This window comes from Solea senegalensis, linkage group LG8 (assembly GCF_019176455.1).
Source record: "Solea senegalensis isolate Sse05_10M linkage group LG8, IFAPA_SoseM_1, whole genome shotgun sequence".
Lineage (NCBI taxonomy): Eukaryota > Metazoa > Chordata > Actinopteri > Pleuronectiformes > Soleidae > Solea > Solea senegalensis.
This window is the reverse complement of record NC_058028.1, coordinates 17,047,992-17,068,940: the sequence shown is the minus strand read 5'-3', so window position 1 is coordinate 17,068,940 and position 20,949 is coordinate 17,047,992. Positions and strand designations below refer to the sequence as shown.

The 20,949-nt window shown below is 42.6% G+C and overlaps 1 protein-coding gene across 13 annotated transcripts in view; it reads left to right on the top strand.

The window, feature by feature from the left end:
* The window catches only part of mecom (MDS1 and EVI1 complex locus), a 129,524-nt gene that overhangs the window by 106,254 nt on the left and 2,321 nt on the right, over positions 1–20,949 (top strand). The window contains exons 4-17 of one of the 13 annotated variants that reach the window (XM_044031877.1): positions 4,901–5,003; positions 5,092–5,205; positions 5,586–5,697; positions 5,840–5,987; positions 6,085–6,238; positions 9,141–10,536; positions 10,732–10,819; positions 12,167–12,193; positions 15,691–15,857; positions 16,041–16,118; positions 17,609–17,778; positions 18,145–18,289; positions 20,215–20,460; positions 20,565–20,760. In XM_044031877.1, coding sequence (XP_043887812.1) covers positions 4,901–5,003; positions 5,092–5,205; positions 5,586–5,697; positions 5,840–5,987; positions 6,085–6,238; positions 9,141–10,536; positions 10,732–10,819; positions 12,167–12,193; positions 15,691–15,857; positions 16,041–16,118; positions 17,609–17,778; positions 18,145–18,289; positions 20,215–20,460; positions 20,565–20,760 — 3,144 coding nt within the window. Of the gene's footprint in view, positions 1–4,900; positions 5,004–5,091; positions 5,206–5,585; positions 5,698–5,839; positions 5,988–6,081; positions 6,263–9,140; positions 10,537–10,728; positions 10,820–12,166; positions 12,194–15,690; positions 15,858–16,040; positions 16,119–17,608; positions 17,779–18,144; positions 18,290–20,214; positions 20,461–20,564; positions 20,761–20,949 lie in introns of all 13 variants that reach the window. The other 12 variants (XM_044031876.1, XM_044031870.1, XM_044031874.1 and 9 more) reach the window with 12 other exon arrangements.

Below are 20,949 nucleotides of genomic sequence, written 5' to 3'. Positions count from 1 at the left end.
TCAGCTCTTAATAGATTTTTTTTCTCTACAAATAGACAATTGAGTTTAGTTTTATTCGTCATTAAATGCTGTGCAGATCTTCAGTCAACAAATCGTCCACTCTTCTTTCATATTTTACATTCCGCTCACCTTTCCTTTGCTCTTAATTGGATAGAAAAAGAAAATTAACTTTGTATAAGTACTTATTCGCTCTCTTTTAAAAAAAGAAACAGAGACAAACAGGCACAGAGAGAGAGAGAGCTTTGAGCCACCCTCTCCTTGAGGTGTGACTCGCTGTCAACACTGTGGTTCTGCTCGGGTGGCTGTGTAAGGCTCAGACAGGTCACGGACATGGCTATGATGAGGTGATTGTTAAGTATTACACACTGTCACAACACGGCACAATGTGGTGTCTTTAAGCCTTCCGGCCAACATTGGTGTTTTTGAAAACACACTGTAGCTTCTCACAATGGCTGTCTGCATGTGTAACGTGAATAGACTAAGTGGGGTGGTCTTGTAAACCTGCTGTCAGCTTTTTTGTTGTGTGTGTGTGTGTGCGTTTGTGTGCGTCTTTTACAGATGTTTATGTGCACAGGCTTGCTGTTAGTGTGTAAAAGTGTTTCATTATGTCGCTTAAGTGTGTATACACGTGTGTGATTTTATTTTCTGTGTGTGTGTGTGTGCGCACTGCATGACTGTGAATTGTTCATTGTGGTTCAGATGACTCTCCGCGCTCCTTATACCGAGCTGGAAATTTTTAAACACACAGTACCTGATTCCAACAGGTTTTTACTGCCACAGAGAAAAAGTGAGTCTATACTCAGCCCTGAAACCACATATTACACACTCACCACACTATATTGTACCATCACCAGATTTCCACAGAAGGGCCTGGCCGAGCAGCCCAGGGCTTACGTACTACATCTTCTGTTAAATCTTCCCTCAGAACCAATTTTAAATCTGCTCACACTGTGTCATCCAGCAGAGATGATTTGTTATATGATTTATTTTAAGACATTCTCGTACAACGACTGCAATTTTCAGGTGTGCTGGTCGTTATTTAGCTCTGGTTCTTCTCAGGCACCAATTTTAGCTCTGCCAGTGTGAGAATAAAACTGGCCCTGTCCTCTTATTTCTGACCCAGTTCTGTTTATCATAAAACTTTATGACCAATCTTGAAAAGGTGAGGGGGAGAGAGGAATGAATGAGAAGAGAGAGAGAGAAAGGCCTGTTTTGTCTTACTGGGGGAACGGTTTCTTTCCTCTCTTGTTTTGTTCTCTGTTTATTTGTTGTCAGATTTCCTATATTTACACAAATAATCTATGGGAAACACCTGTAGAAATATTATATTAGTTTCTTTTGCATTCATAAGGCATGAAATTACATTTTTTGTCGTTTCTTTTGTGCTGCTTTACATGTTTGACACTACAGTGAAGATAGAAACAGGAAAGACTAGAAAGGAAGGAGATGGCAGGTGTCGCTGTTCGTGGGTTGGATCAGACAAGTGTATTCTCTCAAATAGAAACTGCTTTATAAAATGGATTTTAGTTTTTTGAAATTAAGTTTACACAATGATAATGACGAGGAATTACTGATATTGTCATTTGTAATGGTTAAATCTTTTTATCCATGGCCTGCAACCTGCAGTGCACAAGCTCTCTTGACATGTGTTTGCACTGAGCCACACAGACTGAGCATTACTCACGCAGATCCCTCCACAATCAGCGTGCTTTGTCGTTCAGATAATTAGGGCAGTTAGCACTGAAAAACCCTGTCCTGCACTTGTGACTGCACCGATTCGGTTGAAAGGAAAATGGATTAAAAGTGTAATTAACATCATCCAACGAGGCCCTGAAGAGCCTTTCATAAGACAGTGCGGGGGGAAATGAGCGTTAATCTCATTTGCTGTATTGATTCTCACTCAGTATTGAGTGGGGATGAAGTGGCTAAGAGGCATATTAGCAAAAAAAACCTGACAGTCATTCACTATGTAAATACACTGATGGTGAGGCCATGGTGTAAGTGCAACTCACTGACAAAACGGATTATTTTAACAGGAATAATAATAATTTTTAAAAAAAGAGATAATATGCAATTGCAATTATAAAAACTCCAGAGAACATTTCATCATAATTTAATTTCATATCAATATTTGACACATGTAATAACAAAACATTGTTTACACCTGACACTGATGATAAATCCTTCATGAGATACCAGAAAGTTTCTGCTTCTACTATAAGGTCAACATTAATAGAAACATGCTTGCTTAGTTCAGTTTGATGGATCCCGCTGCATGATCTGTGCTCCTCCTTTTTATTGCTATCAAAAGCATGAAAAGTTTAGGAGCCAAGTATTGGGGACAGCCAAGCTTATACTATACACGTTGTGTGACCCATGAAAGCCGCAGGGATTTTGCTGCTGTTGAGCAACAGTAAAGTGGATATTCTTTTTGAATTTCTTGAGGTTGGGAAAAATAATTTAGGTAGTTTTTTTACCTTTTTTTTGAAGGTAGATGTTTAACATTTCTTTCCAGTAATTTCGGTGTAAATTGTAACTTGTTGACCCTGGGGATATTTTCCATAGCTTTTATACATTAAAGTGGCTTGAGATTTTAGAATTTTGCATGGAGCACTGTGTCCAGCCTGCAAACTCTCTGTGGCAGGACAGTGTCAGTGAATGGCATACCTGTCGAATGAGCTCTGTGTGAGAGAGAGGAGTTGGTCAACAGGGTGTGACCGGGGAAAATGTGACTGTGTTTACTCTGCTAATGACTAATGGTGTCAAGGTAACAAAGCAGTACGATTATAGCCTCTGATCCTCTTGTGATTATAACCTCTGACTGAGAGGGTAATTGAGGGGTTATTGAGGGGGATGATTCAAAACCTGAGCATACATAAGCAGAAATGTGTTTTGTATGCATCAAAAAAGAAAAGAAAAGTCATAATTTGCTTATGGATGCCTCCCACAGTGGGAACAAAAGCTTCCTATCTAGAATTACTTCAAGCCACTGTGTTTACATGTATGCACGAGCGTGTGTTTGTTTGTTAGCATGTTCCTGACATGTTAAGGAGGACCTGTAGGATCAAACAAGGCATGAGTCGCTGCCTGCTTGTTTACGTATGAGTTTGCAGTGTTTATCTGTGGCGACCCTCTGGGAAGAGGTGGAGCTTTTTGGGGTAATTCCCATCAAATTTGTGATCACCGTCCTGCTCCAGCTTGAGCTCTAGTGGTACACCAAAAATACATCTGCTCATGTAGATGGAACAAAGAAACAGATGTTTATTTATCACATCATGCAATATAAACCAAATGTCAGATTTGGAGGGTCTCACCTGTATTTCACAGTGTGTCATTATTATAACATGCTATTTTTAAAACTTACAAGAAATCATATAGTTCAAGTTGCATTTTACCTTGAACTTGGGCTCTTGTATTTATGCACAAAGTGGTTTTGACAGCCTCCATTAAGTTTTATGTTCCGAGGCCTCAGTCCACACCCTGGTAGCTTTCCAAAGAGCCTCCCTACTTCAGTCTTGGTATCAGTCTCTCAGTACTGAATCCCAGCGGGCCATCAAATTGTTTCTACATCACAATATTTGTGTGGCTTTACAGAGGTGGCAGGAAAGTGTTTTCATGTAACTTAAATTGTTTTCATGTTTGAATTTAGAAAAGTGTCTTCATTCTACCCCTACATCCATTGCTGTGCTCTACAAAGAGATCTACCTTGGCCAGACACTGCTTTTTCTTGACTGTAGCATTTACCCCTGTGACTCTCAGTCTATGAACTTCCTGTGCTTTAGTGAATCACAAAGTGGTGTCATTTGTTGTATTTTATCATTCGCCGGAGGCCAGAACAATGTCATGAACAATTATAGTCAACAATAGTCAACAGAATATATCACAATCCTAATTGTTTCCAAGATGTATATCATGGCTCTCCCAGGAGCCAATGTGGCTCCGTGTTCTAGTCGTGCTAGTCAGGAATTCTCTGCATGAGTGGTGTACCTGTGACCCACGCATACCCAAAAGCCCCCCACCCACTGTCCTATTGCATTTCTAATAAATCCCCCTGTCATTATTGTGATGTTTATGCAGTAGAGGAAGGCAATATGTTAAACTTTAAAGCATGCCAAAAATAAAGCCATGTCTGATTGTTTCAGAGAGAAAGGCTATTGTGTGTCCATGGGAAGCTCCGCAATCCCAAGGTCCGTTTAGCTGATTCTTTAAAATGACTGACCCCCTTTAAATACTCCCATATATTCAGCAGGAGTTTACATGTATTGTTGATTAAATTAAATCTATTATTTTGACTTTATATAGAACTAATGACATTGTAAACACAGGAATTGTACTGTGTAAAATGGGCACAGAGAAATGGTTTTAGCTCTTTAAATACTCATTAAACACAGGTGCATTTTCTTTCTTTCCTCAACATTTCTTGACTGCTTCCTAGCCACTGCAAGCATAGATGGAGAGTCTTATTTTTGTGTGGATATATGTGCAAAATGTATGTAGATTATGTATAATTATTAGACAGTTTGGTTATTTGTGCTTACATTTAGTTTATATGAAGATGGATGTCTCACATGATGATTAATTACAAGTTAATGAATGTGTGTGTGTGTGTGTGTGTGTGTGGTAGTAGTGCATAAAACATTCATGTAGCCCACAGAGTTGCAGAGTTGGCACAGGCGACTTGCATGTGTGTGTTCAACCAAAAGCTACCCCAAGAGACCCCTGCTGGTTAATAAGAGATAATGACCCAACATGCAAACAACAAAAATACAAAAAATTTCAAATTCAGAGGACAATACAATAACATGTTGATTCTTACACTTTTGTTTGACCCTTGTAATTCACTTACATATGAAAATAAACTTTCATTCATAAATCCTGTTTGTGTTTTTTCTTTTTGCAGATTTTCTACAAAGTCACCAGAGAGATTTTCCCCGGTGAGGAGCTGCTACTTTTCATGAAGGCTGAAGAATATTCATGTGACACCATGGCTCCTGATATTCACGGTCCGCACCACACAAATACACATTTTTCTGAACACACATACTCACTTCTTCACATAGAATGCTAACTTCCCTCTTGTTATGCCTGCAGAGGAGAGGCAGTACCGCTGTGAGGACTGTGACCAGCACTTTGAGTCCCGCAGCCAACTGTTGGATCACCAGAAGCAGCCATGTGGGATGCCCCCCTCCTCCTTCCTTAACCCAGGTTTGAATTGTATTTTTGTTTAAATAGGTAGACTATTTTCATGCCATTAATGTGGAGAGTGGACAGACAAGTAGAAGGGAATCACAATTAAATCCTGAATATTGGTAAAGTCAGTTAATGTACTAAACCTTAGACTTGCATTCGTAGTATTGAATCATTGCATTTCCATGTATCATTTAAGTAAAGACAACAAACATGCCTTGTCCATATCCAATTTATTTTACACCAAACACAGCATTTATAGATAATTTACATTGTCGATTAACTTGTGGTCCCTGCAGGCTCTATAGATTTTGAAATTACATACACAGGGCAATCTTGCATTATAAACATTTTTGCACACACTTCTGAGTTGATAAATTTTTCTCTAATTCTTCCAGGGGGCGACAGTGACCTAAAGGCACAGGAACCTCAAGATCTGCGACCTCTTCACTTGTCCCATGGTCTACACGAGTGTAAAGAGTGTGACCAGGTCTTCCCTGATGCTCAGAGGTAAGTGAATAGCTGACACACAGATTTCTGCTGACTTTTATCTCTATGGGAGATAAAAAAAAGTAAACTATGTAAGTGGATACATAAGTTTCTGCATGAACTAATACATCTTTATTTTTGTTTTGTGTTCTGTTCACTGCAGCCTGGAGAGCCATGTTCTATCCCACTCTGAGGAGAGGGAATATAAGTGCGACCAGTGCCCCAAGGCCTTCAACTGGAAATCAAACCTGATCCGACATCAGATGTCACATGACAGCGGCAAGCACTATGAATGTGAAAACTGCTCAAAGGTAAAGTGATGACTTTTGAAAGAGGCTGCATCAGTGGACATTTGAAGAGGCAGATTGTAACTTCCTTTTGTGTCGGATTGGTTTCTTCCTCCAGCAGGTGTTCACAGACCCCAGTAACCTACAGAGGCACATCCGTTCACAGCATGTTGGGGCACGGGCCCACGCCTGCTCTGAATGTGGCAAGACGTTTGCTACGTCTTCGGGCCTCAAGCAGCATAAGCACATCCACAGCAGTGTCAAGCCCTTCATGTGTAAGTCACTAAGACCCTACCTATGTAAGTCTCCCCAGTACGTTACAATAATAATAATAACAATATGCTTGTGACATGCTTTTAATAGAAAACTGTTGTGTTTTTTGCAAAAGTGTGTTTTCCTTCTTCCGCAGCTAATCCTCAAGAGTCAGTCATGCAATGTTCTGCAAGAATTGCACATGGGATTATATTGTGTAGTAGCTGTGTTGAGAGTGGCAGCGTCATTTCTTTTTAAGTCAAGAGTCATTCAGTTATATCTGCATCAGCACTCTCACACAGTGCTGATATAGTGATCGTGGCATTTAAACCACCATGTAATTTGATTCAATCCCAGTTGATCTAACCTTATTGTTGCCTCTCACAGTGACCCAGAATGACTGTTAATGTTACAGCTAACAGACACACACACACACACACACACTCACACACATTGGCCCTTAACTTAACCATTTCCTCAGAAATAAGGTTTATGCCAGAAAAGGTCCTGTTAAAGGGAGCAAATACAACATAAGCTATTCTTCTTAGGACACTTAACACACTTAACCCTAATCTCAACCTAGACTCAATTTAAATCTCAGCCCTCAATTTAATTTGGTCAGGATTTGTACTCCATTAGGGCCACTGGTCCTGGCAAGGCCGATTTTTATGCCAAAAAAGGCCCTAAAGAAGTAATAAATACAAGTACACACACACACAAACTCCTCAGTAACTCTTGGCAGACCCAAACATATTGTGACCTTTCACACTTAAACACCTAGGACCACAGATCACATCTCTTCCCCCTAAAGCATTATGACCTTCACCCTTCATTCCCCCTTTCACTGACCCTGCACACCACACAGACTCACAGCAAAACCTAAACTTTCACACACTTACGCGCCGTCTCGTTCTCCGTCTCAAACCACCACACACATACAGTATGCAGGCCGTAGTGACTGCATCTCCACTGCAGACCTCTGACTATTCTCTGCATCTGCCGCATCCACCATTCCTCACAAATAGCAACCACATGTACAGCTTTCTTCCTTGTACTCCCTCTGAATAGAAGTCAATTTGCTATAATCAACACAAAATATGCAGGTTTGAAAACAACGAATGAGCTGTGTGTAAAAAAAAAGAAAAAGAAAAAAAAGAGAGCGAGATAGAGCAGCGTGAACACTGTGACAGCTGCCTGGGAGAAACTGTGTGTGTGTGTCTGACGTGTTTGTTTGTGTAAGCTCTCATGAAGGACATGTATGTGTTGTGGACACTGTTATGTTGTATGCACACGTCATTCTGTTCGTATGGCATTACACGCACAGTGTGTTTAGGGTTTTTTGTGTAAATGTAAAGCGTTTCTCAGTGAATGTAAAGTGCTCAGGGCTGTTGAGTTATTTATGCAGATGCTCACCACTACACACTCACAGGAATGTGTATAATACTTTAGTCTCAGTTTATTAAGATATGACAAGTACGTAGAATCCACATTTCTTAATCTGTGTTGCGTTTATCAAGCACATGCACAGCATACAGGGAAGAAACATCACATGTAAATGTATGTCAAAAGAATTTCCCCAGATGTTTTCAAAATGTTTTCAACTACTGTTCTTCAGAGGTATATTCATTAAAATGTATTCTTAAAAAAAAGATTACATTTATTCTTGGCTCAAACATGCCCATTTATCTTTTCTTTGGGGTGTTTATGTAAATCTGTTTCCACAATACTTGTTCCTGCTCTTCCTGTCCATCTACTTAAATTGCCTCTGGTGCACCTTGAAATTGGAAGTCATCCAAAATATGCAGAAGTGTAATCACAGTGTGCCTAACCACTTCCTTATCCTTGTATTGAAGATCTAATAACAATGTGAGCAAAATCAATCATCCAGAGCTGTTTCTTACTGCTTTATAAAGGTATTGTTTAATGTCCTTTTTTGAAATGTCATCTGTAGTGTAGCTGATCTGCAAAATATCCAGTAGTGGAAGGGAACGAGGAAGTTTTTCCCATTCTTGAATTCTATTAGAATAGCAAGAGAAAAGGTCATGGGAAAACAATACTTGTCACATCCAGTGCTTGGCTATCACCCCCTTTTAAAATTTGAAAAAGAATGGTAGTACATCATGTTGACAAATTAATAATAGCGATAGATAATATCAGACAGCAAGGTTTTGTTTAGTGGTCGAGTGTTGCCACTGTATGTCTCCCAGGGTCAAAGTGACAGTCAGATAGACACACAGGGCTTTGACTGTGGGAAGGTCACTTAGCGCAGGATGACAGGGACCCAGCTATAGAGGGGGTGACAAGGAGAGGCCCGGAGGGGGAAGAGGGAAGAGGGGCAGTAGAGGACGTGAGACCTGTCCCTGGGAACTGGACTTCAGGATAGGATTCATTCAACTTCACTTCCTTCAGAAACTTAAAATAGAGCCATTGTACTGCATGAGGCTGAGAATGTGTGTGTATCTGTATGTCTGCATGCCTGTGTGTCTGTGTGTGTGATTCAGTTTCTCTGTGTTATGTGAATATTTTGTCACTGTGCCTGCTTGTCTATGAGTATGTGTGTGTTGGTGTGTGATTGTTTATGGACTCCCTGGGAGTGTCCCTGGGAGGACAATGGGCTTGGAGATGCCTGGGAATTCAGTTTGATGTGCAGGTGATGAGTGGCAGTGACTGACTCACACCATCAACCAAATAGATTCACTTACAATGCCAGGATCTGGACACACCTCTTCTCCTTCTTTTGCTGGAAATATAGTGTCAGTGTGTTGATGGGAACACAAGGATATCATTCATAATGTGTTTCCTTTTCCCTTAGCTTCAACTAGCCTGAAGCTTCTTAACAAGCAATGTCATGTTAAGTGATGTAATGTGTGTGTGTGTTGTGTAGCATACTGATACTGTCCTTTGTCTGTGTTCATGTCCCCGCAGGTGAGGTGTGCCACAAGTCCTACACTCAGTTCTCTAACCTGTGTCGCCACAAGCGCATGCACGCTGACTGCCGCACACAGATCAAGTGCAAGGACTGTGGGCAGATGTTCAGCACCACCTCCTCTCTCAACAAGCACCGCCGCTTCTGTGAAGGAAAGAACCATTTCACAGCAGGGGGATTGTTTGCCCAGGGTATGCCACTCTCTGGCACCCCTGGCTTGGACAAATCAACTCTGGCGATGGGACACGGCAGTGCTGGACTGGCTGATTACTTTGGGGCCAGTCGCCACCATGGGGGGCTTACCTTCCCTGCTGCCCCAGCATTTCCTTTCAGTTTCCCTGGCCTCTTTCCCTCTGGACTCTACCACCGGCCCCCACTCATTCCTGCCACCACCTCTCCTGTCAGACAACCTACCCATGCATCTGTTGCGGGGCCTGGTGCAGAGCTAAGTAAGAATCCACTGTTGCCTATGAGTCCAGGCACTCAGGAGTCCCGAGAGCTCCTTAAAGCTCTACGTAAAGATGGCAGTTCACCTGGCAGTCAGATGCCAGGCTCAGAGCTCCACACTCAGAGTTCCTCGTCCTCCTCAAAGCAGCGAAACAAGCAGAGTGACCAGTCTGAGAGCAGTGACCTGGACGATGTCAGCACACCTAGTGGAAGTGATCTGGAGAGCACATCAGGCTCTGAGCTGGAGAGTGACATGGACAGTGAGAGGGAGAGGGGGGCTGCTCGAGAAAATGGTAAAGGCCCCAAGAGGAGGGCCAGTGAGGAAGGCCCTCAGAGTCCCAGCCTGACTGGCAGCAGCACTGCCAAAGACTTTCCAGGCCCTTCCCTCATCCCATCCTCGCTGGACGAGCACACAGCTGTAACAGGGGCTGTGAATGACTCTATTAAGGCTATTGCCTCGATTGCTGAGAAGTACTTTGGCTCTACAGGGCTGGCTGGACTGCAGGACAAAAAGGTTGGGGCTCTGCCCTATCCCTCCATGTTCCCTCTGCCTTTCTTCCCAGCTTTCTCTCCTCCAGTTTACCCTTTTCCAGACAGGGACCTCAGACCTTCAGGCCTAAGAGGCGAGCCACAGTCTACAGCAGATGACGGCAAGAAGGCCCAGAGTAAATCTTCAACAGAGTCACCATTTGACCTCACTACAAAGCGAAAGGAGGGCAAGTCAGCCCCATTCACTCCCTCAAAACCAGAGGCATCCAACTCTGTTGGTCAGGATCAGCCACTAGACCTGAGCCTGGGGAGCAGGGGCCGTGGACGGAATCCAAGGGAGGAGGAGACAAAGAAGAACCTGGGTTATGAGGAAGACAAGGGAGTGGTGGAGATCCCGAAGGCAGATAACACCTTACAGCACGCAAGGCCCACCCCTTTCTTCATGGACCCCATCTACAGGTATTGTTATTCCCAGTAGCTTAATTCAGCTTTTAATTCAAGTCAGTACTACAAAAACTAAATGTTAAGTCTTCACCAAGCTGGTCTAAATTGTATTATGTGAGTCTCTATATGTATTTGTAATTCTGAATGTAAGGGTACCAATATTTGGTGCCAAGCATTCATGAAGAGCTAATAGAAATCTACTATTAGCAGGGTTGAGAAGAGGAGAATGAGCGACCCGTTTGAGACTCTGAAAGACAAGTGCATGCGACCAGGTCCTGGCTTCCTCTTCCATCCACAGGTAGGTTCTAATATGTCATTGACATTGAGGCATTTAGAATAGAATTCAGAGTAAACATTCACTGTTTTCTGGTAGCTTAGATACCTATATTGCTTATTAAATACACAGAAACAGACATTATCTGTATAGGTGGCTCTTGGTTTGACTCGTCCATTAAAGTTCACAATGGCTTTACTTTAGTATCATCTTACCTTGGTAACTGGCACCTTCTGCGAACAACAGGTGTAAAAGCAGCAACACATAACGACAGTCTGCATATATATTATGATTCTATGAGCAGCATTTAGTCACAATGGCTGATGGAGCTGGATTAATGAGTATTGGAATGTGGCTCAGCCTTATCCAAGCTACTGCCTGTTCAGCCCATTGATGGCAATATGAAACAGATGTGGCAGAAAGAAAGGTCACCTTGTGGCACGTCTTACCATAACATGTCTTTGATTACTATATAAAAAATGATATGCTCTTGAAGCAATGATTTCTGCCCCGAGGTTCTCTGTACCAGCATTTCCAGTCTGAGGCTCCATAGATATGTACATACGTTTACGTGTGTGTATGTGTCTACGACATGTCGCTTTGACGTTCATTTGTTCAGTCTCTCCCTGCGGGTGAGAACAGTCCATCGGAAAGTGAAAACACCACTTTCTCAGGCATATGATTTTTTTTTTCTTCCTTTTTGGCCGTTTCAGGTCTGGTTTTTACAGGCTGTTTCATTTGTCTGATTTATGTCCCCTGTCCAGACTCCTGCATAGGCCCAGGCTGCAGCAGCCACATGGCCGTCCAACACGCCTTAATGAGGTGTCCTATCAGTAGAAACGCTAACACAGTGCTTAAGCCATCTTTATGACTTTATGATGTCTGGACACACAAATCATTCCCAGAAACACCAGACCTAGGTAGGCCTTACCCAGTCCAAGGAAGGGGCCCTTCTGTGTACTTTTAGGGGGGTTGTTTTCAGTCACCTGACTCACTATTGAGCCATATATCAAACAAAGAGGTTGCAAGTTGAGGAGACTGAAACTTTTTTTTAACCTTTAGTGATTCAGCTTTTTATTTCCTGGCAGGGGAATTTTACTGCTAAGCATTACTGGCTTAGATTACATACTGGAATCATATTTGTAGCCTGCCATAATGAGCTTATTGAACACCAGGAAGTGTTGGGAACTGTTAGAGCCTCCCATAATTCCAGTGCCATAACTCTGCAGATTGGCAGGTCATTGCACATTCAAAGTTAATCACAGTGAGACCCGTCATCCCCCTCCACCCATATGTGTCCAATCAAAATCTGTTGGTTCATGCGCCACGTCCTGGTTCTGACTGCTTTCTCTGTTCTGTTCCGCCCCTCAGTTTCGTTTGCCAGATCAGAGAACTTGGGTAAGTTCCTCTTCAAACTACAGTAGTGCAATGTATCTGTACTTCAACCCATCAAACCTCATCCCCTAATTAATGCATGGGCTGCATAACCGTTCAACATCACCCAGCATTCGCATGGCTTTAGCCAATCACCATCCATGCACTGACTGACTCTCTGTGTCATTTGTAAGAACTTTATCTGAATGTTTTAATTAAACATCATATTTGTAGATTGTTCTCCTCAAGTACAAGAGATCTGTTTACATCTTAGATCTGTATCCAAATGTGGACCCACTTTGATTCACATGAAAGGGGTGAAGTAGGGATTTCCATCCACCTTCTCTAAAAAATATGCTTCTCTTTTTGGAGAACGAAGGTCTCCTGCAAATAGGCATGGGATGTATGAGTAAAACGTCGTGTAGAGGGTTTGTGTTTTAGAGGGGCTGCTTTACATCAGTGCAAGGGTAACAGTCTCTGTGGGACACACAACACATGGGGGTGTATGTGGAGGGGTGAGTTCCTCCCTCCAAACATCTGGTTCCCGATTAACATCAACAATTGAGAACTAAGAATGCATCTCGCTAATTAAGGCCCTCACAGCATCACTGACATCTGAAGATAGCCAATCAGCTGCTGGTCCCTCAGCGACGCTACAGCAACAAGCAAGTTCACAGAGGCTCACACACTGCCGGGGGGGGGTGGGGGCAGAGGGGTGTCAGGAGGTTTGTGTGTTAGGATGTGTATGTGTCTTGAGGGGGTTCTCTTATAGAAAAAAGTGCAGGAAAAATCACTTTAGCGCTAAATGTGGAACTGTTTATCTTCCTGTCCTTTAAGTTGGACAATTCACACACATGCTTTTGTCAGACAGTGGCGTAATGAAACTGACTCACATCCATAAAAACAGATCAGTGGCATAAGGTTTTTGTTTGAAGTGCGATCTCTCCCGGAGTGATGGTTACTTCTGTCAGTCATTAATATATATAATCCGACTGCGTATGTGGATCACTTACTGCTCGACTGCGAACAAAACATTTAAGAGGTTTATAGAATTTTTTGTTTGTTTTTGGAAAATGTGACAGGATTGTTTGGTCTTCTTACAGCTTTATGGACACAGTGGGTTCAGAAATGGTTCCAAAACGGAAAAAAAAGTATTAATATAACAGTACAGGATATTTTATGATGTACAACCCTCAGTCATTCCCTTGAAAATAAAAAGATAATAATGTGTGTCTACCATATACACATTGCATTCCTATACACACAGCCAAATACCAACTATGCCCTCAGTGTAAAGGATACAGAGGCAAAGGCTGACCAGGAGAGGTGTGAGATTAAACTCGTAATAGAGTGCAGCAGCCTGAGTGGGTTGAGGTGGGATCAGAATTCCCCAGTAGATGAAATGGAGTCGTTTGAGCTCTAAAAAGTGTCTTATCGGACAGGATTCGATACTGCCGACAGCTTTAGGGGCCCTAATGTTCCCAAGAGTTATGACTTCTCATTGAGTAAAGCAGACAAACTAAGCATTCATTCCAGTGCTTGAAAAAGAGCCCAATGAAATACACAGCGCACGTTCAAAAAGAAATATGAAAGCAGTTCACCTCCCTCTTCCCCACAGCCCCGTGCCTATCTTTCAATCCATTCCCCCCTCTTTTTTTCTCTTACCCTGTTCTCCCCCTCTCTGTCTCTCCCTTGCCTTTGATTCATGGCATGCAGCATTGGCATATTCATAATCAAACGGACCTGACACTCCACATCCTCCCTCAGTGGGGACGTCGACGGCTGCGGCAGGAACTTTACACTCGGCCGTCACTCCTAATCAGCCACTCCCAACGCCATGCTCTACCGCCATCCATCAGCCCCTCTCTCTCTATCTCACTCTCTCTTTCTCCCTCTATGTCTTCAAACTCTTTCTTTCTTTCCTTCTTTCTTTCTTTATTCCCTTCTTTATTTCCTTCGTTCTTTCTCTTGTTCTTTCTCTCTCTCTTTCTTTCTTTCCCTCTCTCTCTCTCTCGCTCCCAACTCCCTATCGTTTTAGTCCTTCATCACGCTTCTTCTCTGATTCTCTTCCTCTCTCCTCCTCTCCCCCTCGGTCTGCTCCGTCTTGGCGAGCAGCCTGAGAGTGACAGGGGGTGAAAGCAGGAGATGGAATGTCAGAGTCGGAGCACGGCTCTGGTGGAGGACCTGAATCACCATTGATTTGTTGCCTTATTGAAATAAGAATAAGAAACTGGCTGAAAATTCAATACACGCAAAATAATGCAAATTTGTGTGGCCCCTTCAGAAAACGTAGGGGGAAAAATCTCCTGTGTGTGTGTGTATTAGAAGGGCTGACAGGCCCCGCGGCCTACTGGGACCCCCCTCACCCCCACCCCTCCCGCCCTCCCTCTAGTTCTTCCCTTCACTCCCCCTCCAGCCCCCCGCTCCTCCCCCATCCCGCCTCTCTCAGCACAGCGATATCATTATTACCCATGTCTGGCCCTTGATCAGTAATGTCAACATCTTTCATATTGACGAATGTGCTGTCTGCCCACATTGTGCACAGAATGGTTTACAGCCCAGCAGTGGACATGAATCACTCCTCTGCCACACACACACACACACACAGACGTACACACAGAAACACAGACGTCTGACAACACACACAGATACAATAAGCACTCACACACAGTGCCCATGTCTGTAAGCACATACACACACACACACACAATCTGCTCAAACACATACATAGGCATTGTGAACATATTCTTCTCTCACACACACATTTTCTTCTCTTTCACATATATTGATGGTAATTAATCAGCTACGGCCACCATGCAGCGCATAGTTTCTCCTTCATATACATACATAAACTGCCAAGTACACATATCTCCACGGAGAGTATCCGATGAAAGTAAATGTTCAGCTTCATTAGTTGATTGACTGCAGGCCTTAATCCTATATGTGTGTATGTTTTTGTGTTTATTGGACATGGACTGTATATTAGAGATGGATGAAAGGCATATATATACAAGTTCCATACCTGCGTCCAGCTGAATGTTAGAATACTGTAGTTTTGTTTTGTAACAGTTATGAATCAGTTTCATGTGCTTGTCATACACACACCAGGCATTTGACCTTGTGACAAATGAATCATTGATGAACGTCAAAATAAGAAATCACCCAATACCTGTTTGACTTCATTTCACCTGGTATTATGCCTGGAATCAGGGCTCATTGATCAAAGTAGATATGAACAAATGTATATTTTTAATTAAGAATCAGGTCTATTTTTCAGGTCATTTACACCAAATTGAAAAATGTACATTTCCTGTCACCCTATTTTATGGCATCATTACTGCATGTTCATATTAAGTACTGGGCTGTGAAAATGTGACTTTTAACAAGTAAAAATCTCACAGCTTGTGATAAGTGATGCAGCTTTCACAACTGATCAATCTCCATCAGCTTCTTTGGATTGCATATTGCACTGAGTGTGTGTCTGAGCACAACACTAACTGTCCTCTCTTCTGTCTCCTCAGATGTCGGCCATCGAAAACATGGCAGAGAAGCTGGAGACGTTTGGCTCCTTAAAGCCAGAGTCGAGTGACTTGCTGCGCTCTGTCCCCTCCATGTTTGATTTCAGAGCCCCACCGTCTGCTCTTCCAGAGACGCTGCTGCGCAAGGGCAAGGAGCGCTACACATGCAGGTAACCACAGTGGCTGCTTTGGGCTTATTCTATTTAAATTTAATGCTGGCTATAAAAATGTTTGTATCATGTTAAGCTGCTGTTTTGAGTTTTTATAGTAGTTTTTTAGATTATTAAAATACTGTCTTTATTGTCATCACAATATAAGATAATATAATATATATTACTGTTATTATTTTATAGATATTGTGGGAAAATATTCCCCCGCTCTGCCAACCTGACCCGCCACCTCAGGACTCATACAGGCGAGCAACCATATAGGTAAGACTGGTGTTACAAGAGCCTCTGTCTGGCTATGTTTAGTCGAGGTTTGTGTCACTGAGCTGTTATAAGGGAGGAAACTGTAATTCACAAACAATATCACCTAAGTATCTTCATCCTCTCTTTCCCTCTGCCAGAATCCTTCCAACTTTTCCCCTCACTGCCCAAAGTATGTTCTCTTTTTCTCCCTGCAACTATGAGCTAAAGCAGCTTCCTCAGAGTTGGGTTTTTTTTCAGCACGTGGATGTTTGCCCATGAAACCCTTGACTATAGTTAGAATGTAGTTTTGTATTTTAATGCTGCTGTAAAAGATTATCAGAATTATGCTACTGCTAAATAACTTTTCCTGAAGAAAGACAAGTGACAGAATGGTAGGAAGGTTGACTAAAAGAGCAGAGCAGAGGGGAAGTGAGAGGAAGTTTAGAGGAAAACTAAGTAGATGAGGAGAGCGGGCAGAAGTACAGACCCAGCAGCTGCGGTCATTTCTCTTGTTCTTTTGAGGACAGGCTTAGTCATCTGCAATCCCACTGGCCCATGTGTGACACAAACTGAGGCTTTCCTTGCAAATAAAAAGATTTTCACAAGCTTAAGGTCTTTTCTTTGGAATCACACTGATAAGAGCATTGTGAGTATTATATTCTTGTGTCCGAGAAACGTGGGCAATTGTTAACAAAGTCTCCGTCTTCAACCTCTGTACCGCCACAACACTGCAGCACTGTGTTTTCCAGGTGCTGCTCAAGTAGAAGGAACAATGCAGCAGCAGCAGCTCAGTACACATGTAAAAATTAATCTTGCACATTTATTACATTTGGATAATGAGTAAGCCCTGGCTAACACTGCTTGGCTTTGTAGTTACTAAGGTAGAGGAATGTTGGCCTAAAGCTTGGAGGAGGCCTGCTGACCACAGGGGAGAGAGAAACACAGACGCAGGCCTCTACTGCCCCAGCCTGATAGCCTGCACTCCACACGCTGGCATGCCATTAAAGATCACTGCTGTTTATTGTAATTTTTTGTGGAGATAACCGGGGGGTTCCTGAGGGACAGCCAATCGAGCAAGTTAATTCCACCAGAAGAAAAGATGTAATCTTCTTGTATAATTTTGCATGAAGAAACTTGGCAAGTGAGCCTAATTTTGCAGGGTTAGGACCAAATCTGTTGCATGCTTATTTTGTGAGAGAAGAATGCAATTTATTGCGCTGGCTGGAGATAAGAGACAGAGCTGTTTCACCTTAAACAAGCTCCTTCATCATGTCTGAGACTGTGGGACTGCTGGGACTGTGTGTGTGAGCATGCGTGAGTGATCCATTATGCGTCTCATTATGTTTCTCACAGAAGAAATTATCGGTTCCCAATTCATGAGGTAGCACAGTTGTACTTTTGTCATGCATTTTGTTCCACATGAGTTTCCTGTTTTTTAAGCATTTAATTATTTAAGTAAAAATGTAAAGTCAAGTAAGAATGTGCTCACACGCGCTTTTTTCTTTCTGCAGGTGTAAATATTGTGACCGCTCCTTCAGCATCTCGTCCAACTTGCAACGTCACATCCGCAACATCCACAACAAGGAGAAGCCCTTCAAATGCCACTTGTGTGACCGCTGCTTCGGTCAGCAGACAAACCTGGACCGTCACCTCAAGAAGCATGAGAATGGCAACCTGTCAGGTGAGGAGACAAAAGTGAACATGTGTTTAGATTATTGAGACTGAGACTAAAGACAACAAGTAATTGTATTTAACCATAGACCGAAAGAGATCTTTAAAGACACAAAATATTTGATTTGGTGAAAATACAAAAATATGTTTTACCACATTATGTCAGTGGTTTTTATTAATAATATTTTGTAGTAATATTTGCTAATTTAATTAAACAATTATAACCAGTAGATACACCACCATATAGTGTGAAGAGATTGTTTTTATTTATTATGTAAAAACAATTTTGAAATGTTTTACCGCTGCATAGTTAAATATCCAAACACACACAGAGATAGAACTGCAACATATGTTTTTTTTGTTTGTTTTTCTGCAGGCACTGCGATGTCATCTCCTCAGTCAGAACTGGACAGTAGTAGTGCCATACTGGATGATAAAGAAGACTCTTATTTCAATGAAATAAGAAACTTCATAAGCAACACTGGCCAGAACCAGGCATCCCCAGACCCGTCTGAGGAAGGGTGAGTACAGTTTCACATGTTCACATTTCTGATCCCCTGTACAAGAAGATAACTACAGACAAACATTTTCGAGCACTGCTCCTGCTCTACTACTCCCTACACTTCCAAATGACTATGAAACTGAGCCTACATCACTACACACTGATCTCTTGCTGTAATTGTGGCTTTGTAAGCTTTGTTGGAGTTTAAAAATGACTCCAAAGGCTCAATAAAGGATGAATAATGGGTCACTTGCTATCGGCCCATTTTTAACATTGTGTTTTCCTACCACCCAGCTAGCCTTCGTTAGCAATTACAGCATTTTCAGGGGTCTGGAGTTGAGTAGAGAGCAATCATCTGTGATGACATTAAACATAATCACCGGTTTTGGAAATGTGCAGGAGCTCTTTATATCAATTGCCTTTTGGCCACACATACAAACAGATATCTGTGTGCACGCAGCTTTGCCTGTGCATTATGCAAATACATTCTTGGAGCTGTGATCAGTTCAGATAGCAGCTGAGAGGTCTGTTGTTTTCATGTGTCTCACATTGGTGCCTCACTTTGGTGTGATCACAGGGCAGATTATAAGGCCCGATACAGATCTTGCAGACTGGTGTATGATTGTGCACAAGGCCTGTGAGAGCAGGACCGTGGAGCGTCAGAGCAGTGAGTGGAGGGACAGGGGTGGAGGGAGTGCAGGCACATCTGGAACCAACATGTCTGCCTACAGGAAGAGGGTAGAGGGGGTGGGGTCATAGGGTCGGCCCGTGTTTCCTTTCAAAGAGCTTCTCTCCTGACTACTTCTGATAGATACTTTATCCTCAGCAAATTACCACGTTTGAAAGCGTAATTAGCGAATCTGTTTTCTTAATCACAGAGCGCTCTCTCTCTCTCTCTCTCTCTCTCTCTCTCATGGACCATGGACCTTCTTAGCTCAACACAGCACGAACACCACCTTTTTAGCCTCAAACTCTCTATCCCAGTGGGAGCCCTGTCAAAAATACAATAATATCAGCTGCTGATCAAGAAAGAACAGATGATATAGATCCTGTATGTGCTAAAATATAATCTGCAATAATTCACTCCGCACTGCACGCTCAAATGCAACCCTTTCAAACCCACGGCAGGTATGCTGCGTTTAAGCATCCTGTGATTATGGGGTGATGTGCAGTAAGTGTGTGTTTAACCAATCATATCTGTCAACCTCTTCATGCACACTTCTTAGTTCTCATCCCTGGATCCGTTGTGTGAGAAATGGCATTTTTGGGAGATGACGAAAGACGTCCCAGAGTGTAATTAGTGAATCAGTCTTAATGTGGTTCCAGATGATTTACCAAATGGTGGTTTCCTGTGGTGCTGAGACAGAGGGACAGATTAGGACTCGGGCAGTTTGGATAGCTGGCCCTCTCTCCCTCCGCAGGGAGAGGGGAATGGACCGGTTGGCAGCTCTCTCATAACTCTCTCACCAAATGGGGCTGTCAGCTAAATATTTTGCCTATTAGATGAATACGAGATAGCAGAGAAAATAAACAAAGAGAGAGGCAGAGCACTCCAGCTAAGTACTGCAACGATCAACCCAGTGCTGCCGTGCCCAAAGAGGCCCCAGAGCCTCGATGACAAACGGGATTCCTGCTCTGCTCAATCCCAGCTGCCACATCCCGCTTGGGATTCACCTCTCTGCTGCTTATTCACTGCACTCCATTGTTTTCATTCTACAGAGCATGAATTCAAACACAAAAACATGTGATGGTACAGGGAATGTGTACTAAATCAGAATATACTTTTCACTGTACATATATAAGTAATTGAAGAAAGCACCAAATTGAAATTCTCATTTTTAATCTAATTGTTATTCCTTTATTATTGTCATGTATAGCCATTTATTTTCCCCTAAATTGTCTACATTTAGCTACATTGACCTAATCAATGTTACTGGTGTGCAGGTTAAATGGCGGTCCATTTGAAGAAGAGAAGCCACTGATGGCCAGCCATGGGTCACATGACCTGGAAGACGAGGAAGCAGAGGAGCTAGGTGCTGATGGAGAAGAAGCTGAGGAGCCCGGCAACACCTCTGGAAAAACAGAAGCTGAGGTGCTTCCTAGCAACCTTAGTGACGACATCATGCATGACAAAATGGACTTCACTGGGCCAATCGACTTGAACCTCAACTGCAAAACCTCTCCTCAAGGGTAAGTTTGACTCAGAGCCACACAACAAAAACACTGCTTCATGTTGTGCTGTGAAAAGTATCATGAAAATGCTTCTCTTTCATTTCTTCTCTTGATCTCTACAGGTATAAGGACGAGGAGGAGGAGGAGCAGCAGAGCAGCTACTCAGCCTTGGATCATATTCGTCACTTTTCAGACATGCGCAAGCTGGCAGAAAGTGAACTGAGTGATGGAGATGGAGATGAAGACGATGGATCATTTGGGTCTCCCTCTCTGACTGAGGCAGTCAAACAGCCACTCTTTAGAAAATCTAAGTCTCAGGTAAGAGAAAGATTGACTGTACAGGATTGTAAGCAGGGTCATTTTTATTTATTTGTATTTATATTTTTAGTCAGTCAGACATTCTCAATGAGATCTAGACCTCTAATCCCTCCTAAAACGAACAAGAACATTTATATAACACAAACACTGAACAGTGTCAATACAGAGATAACACAAGGAATAGATTTA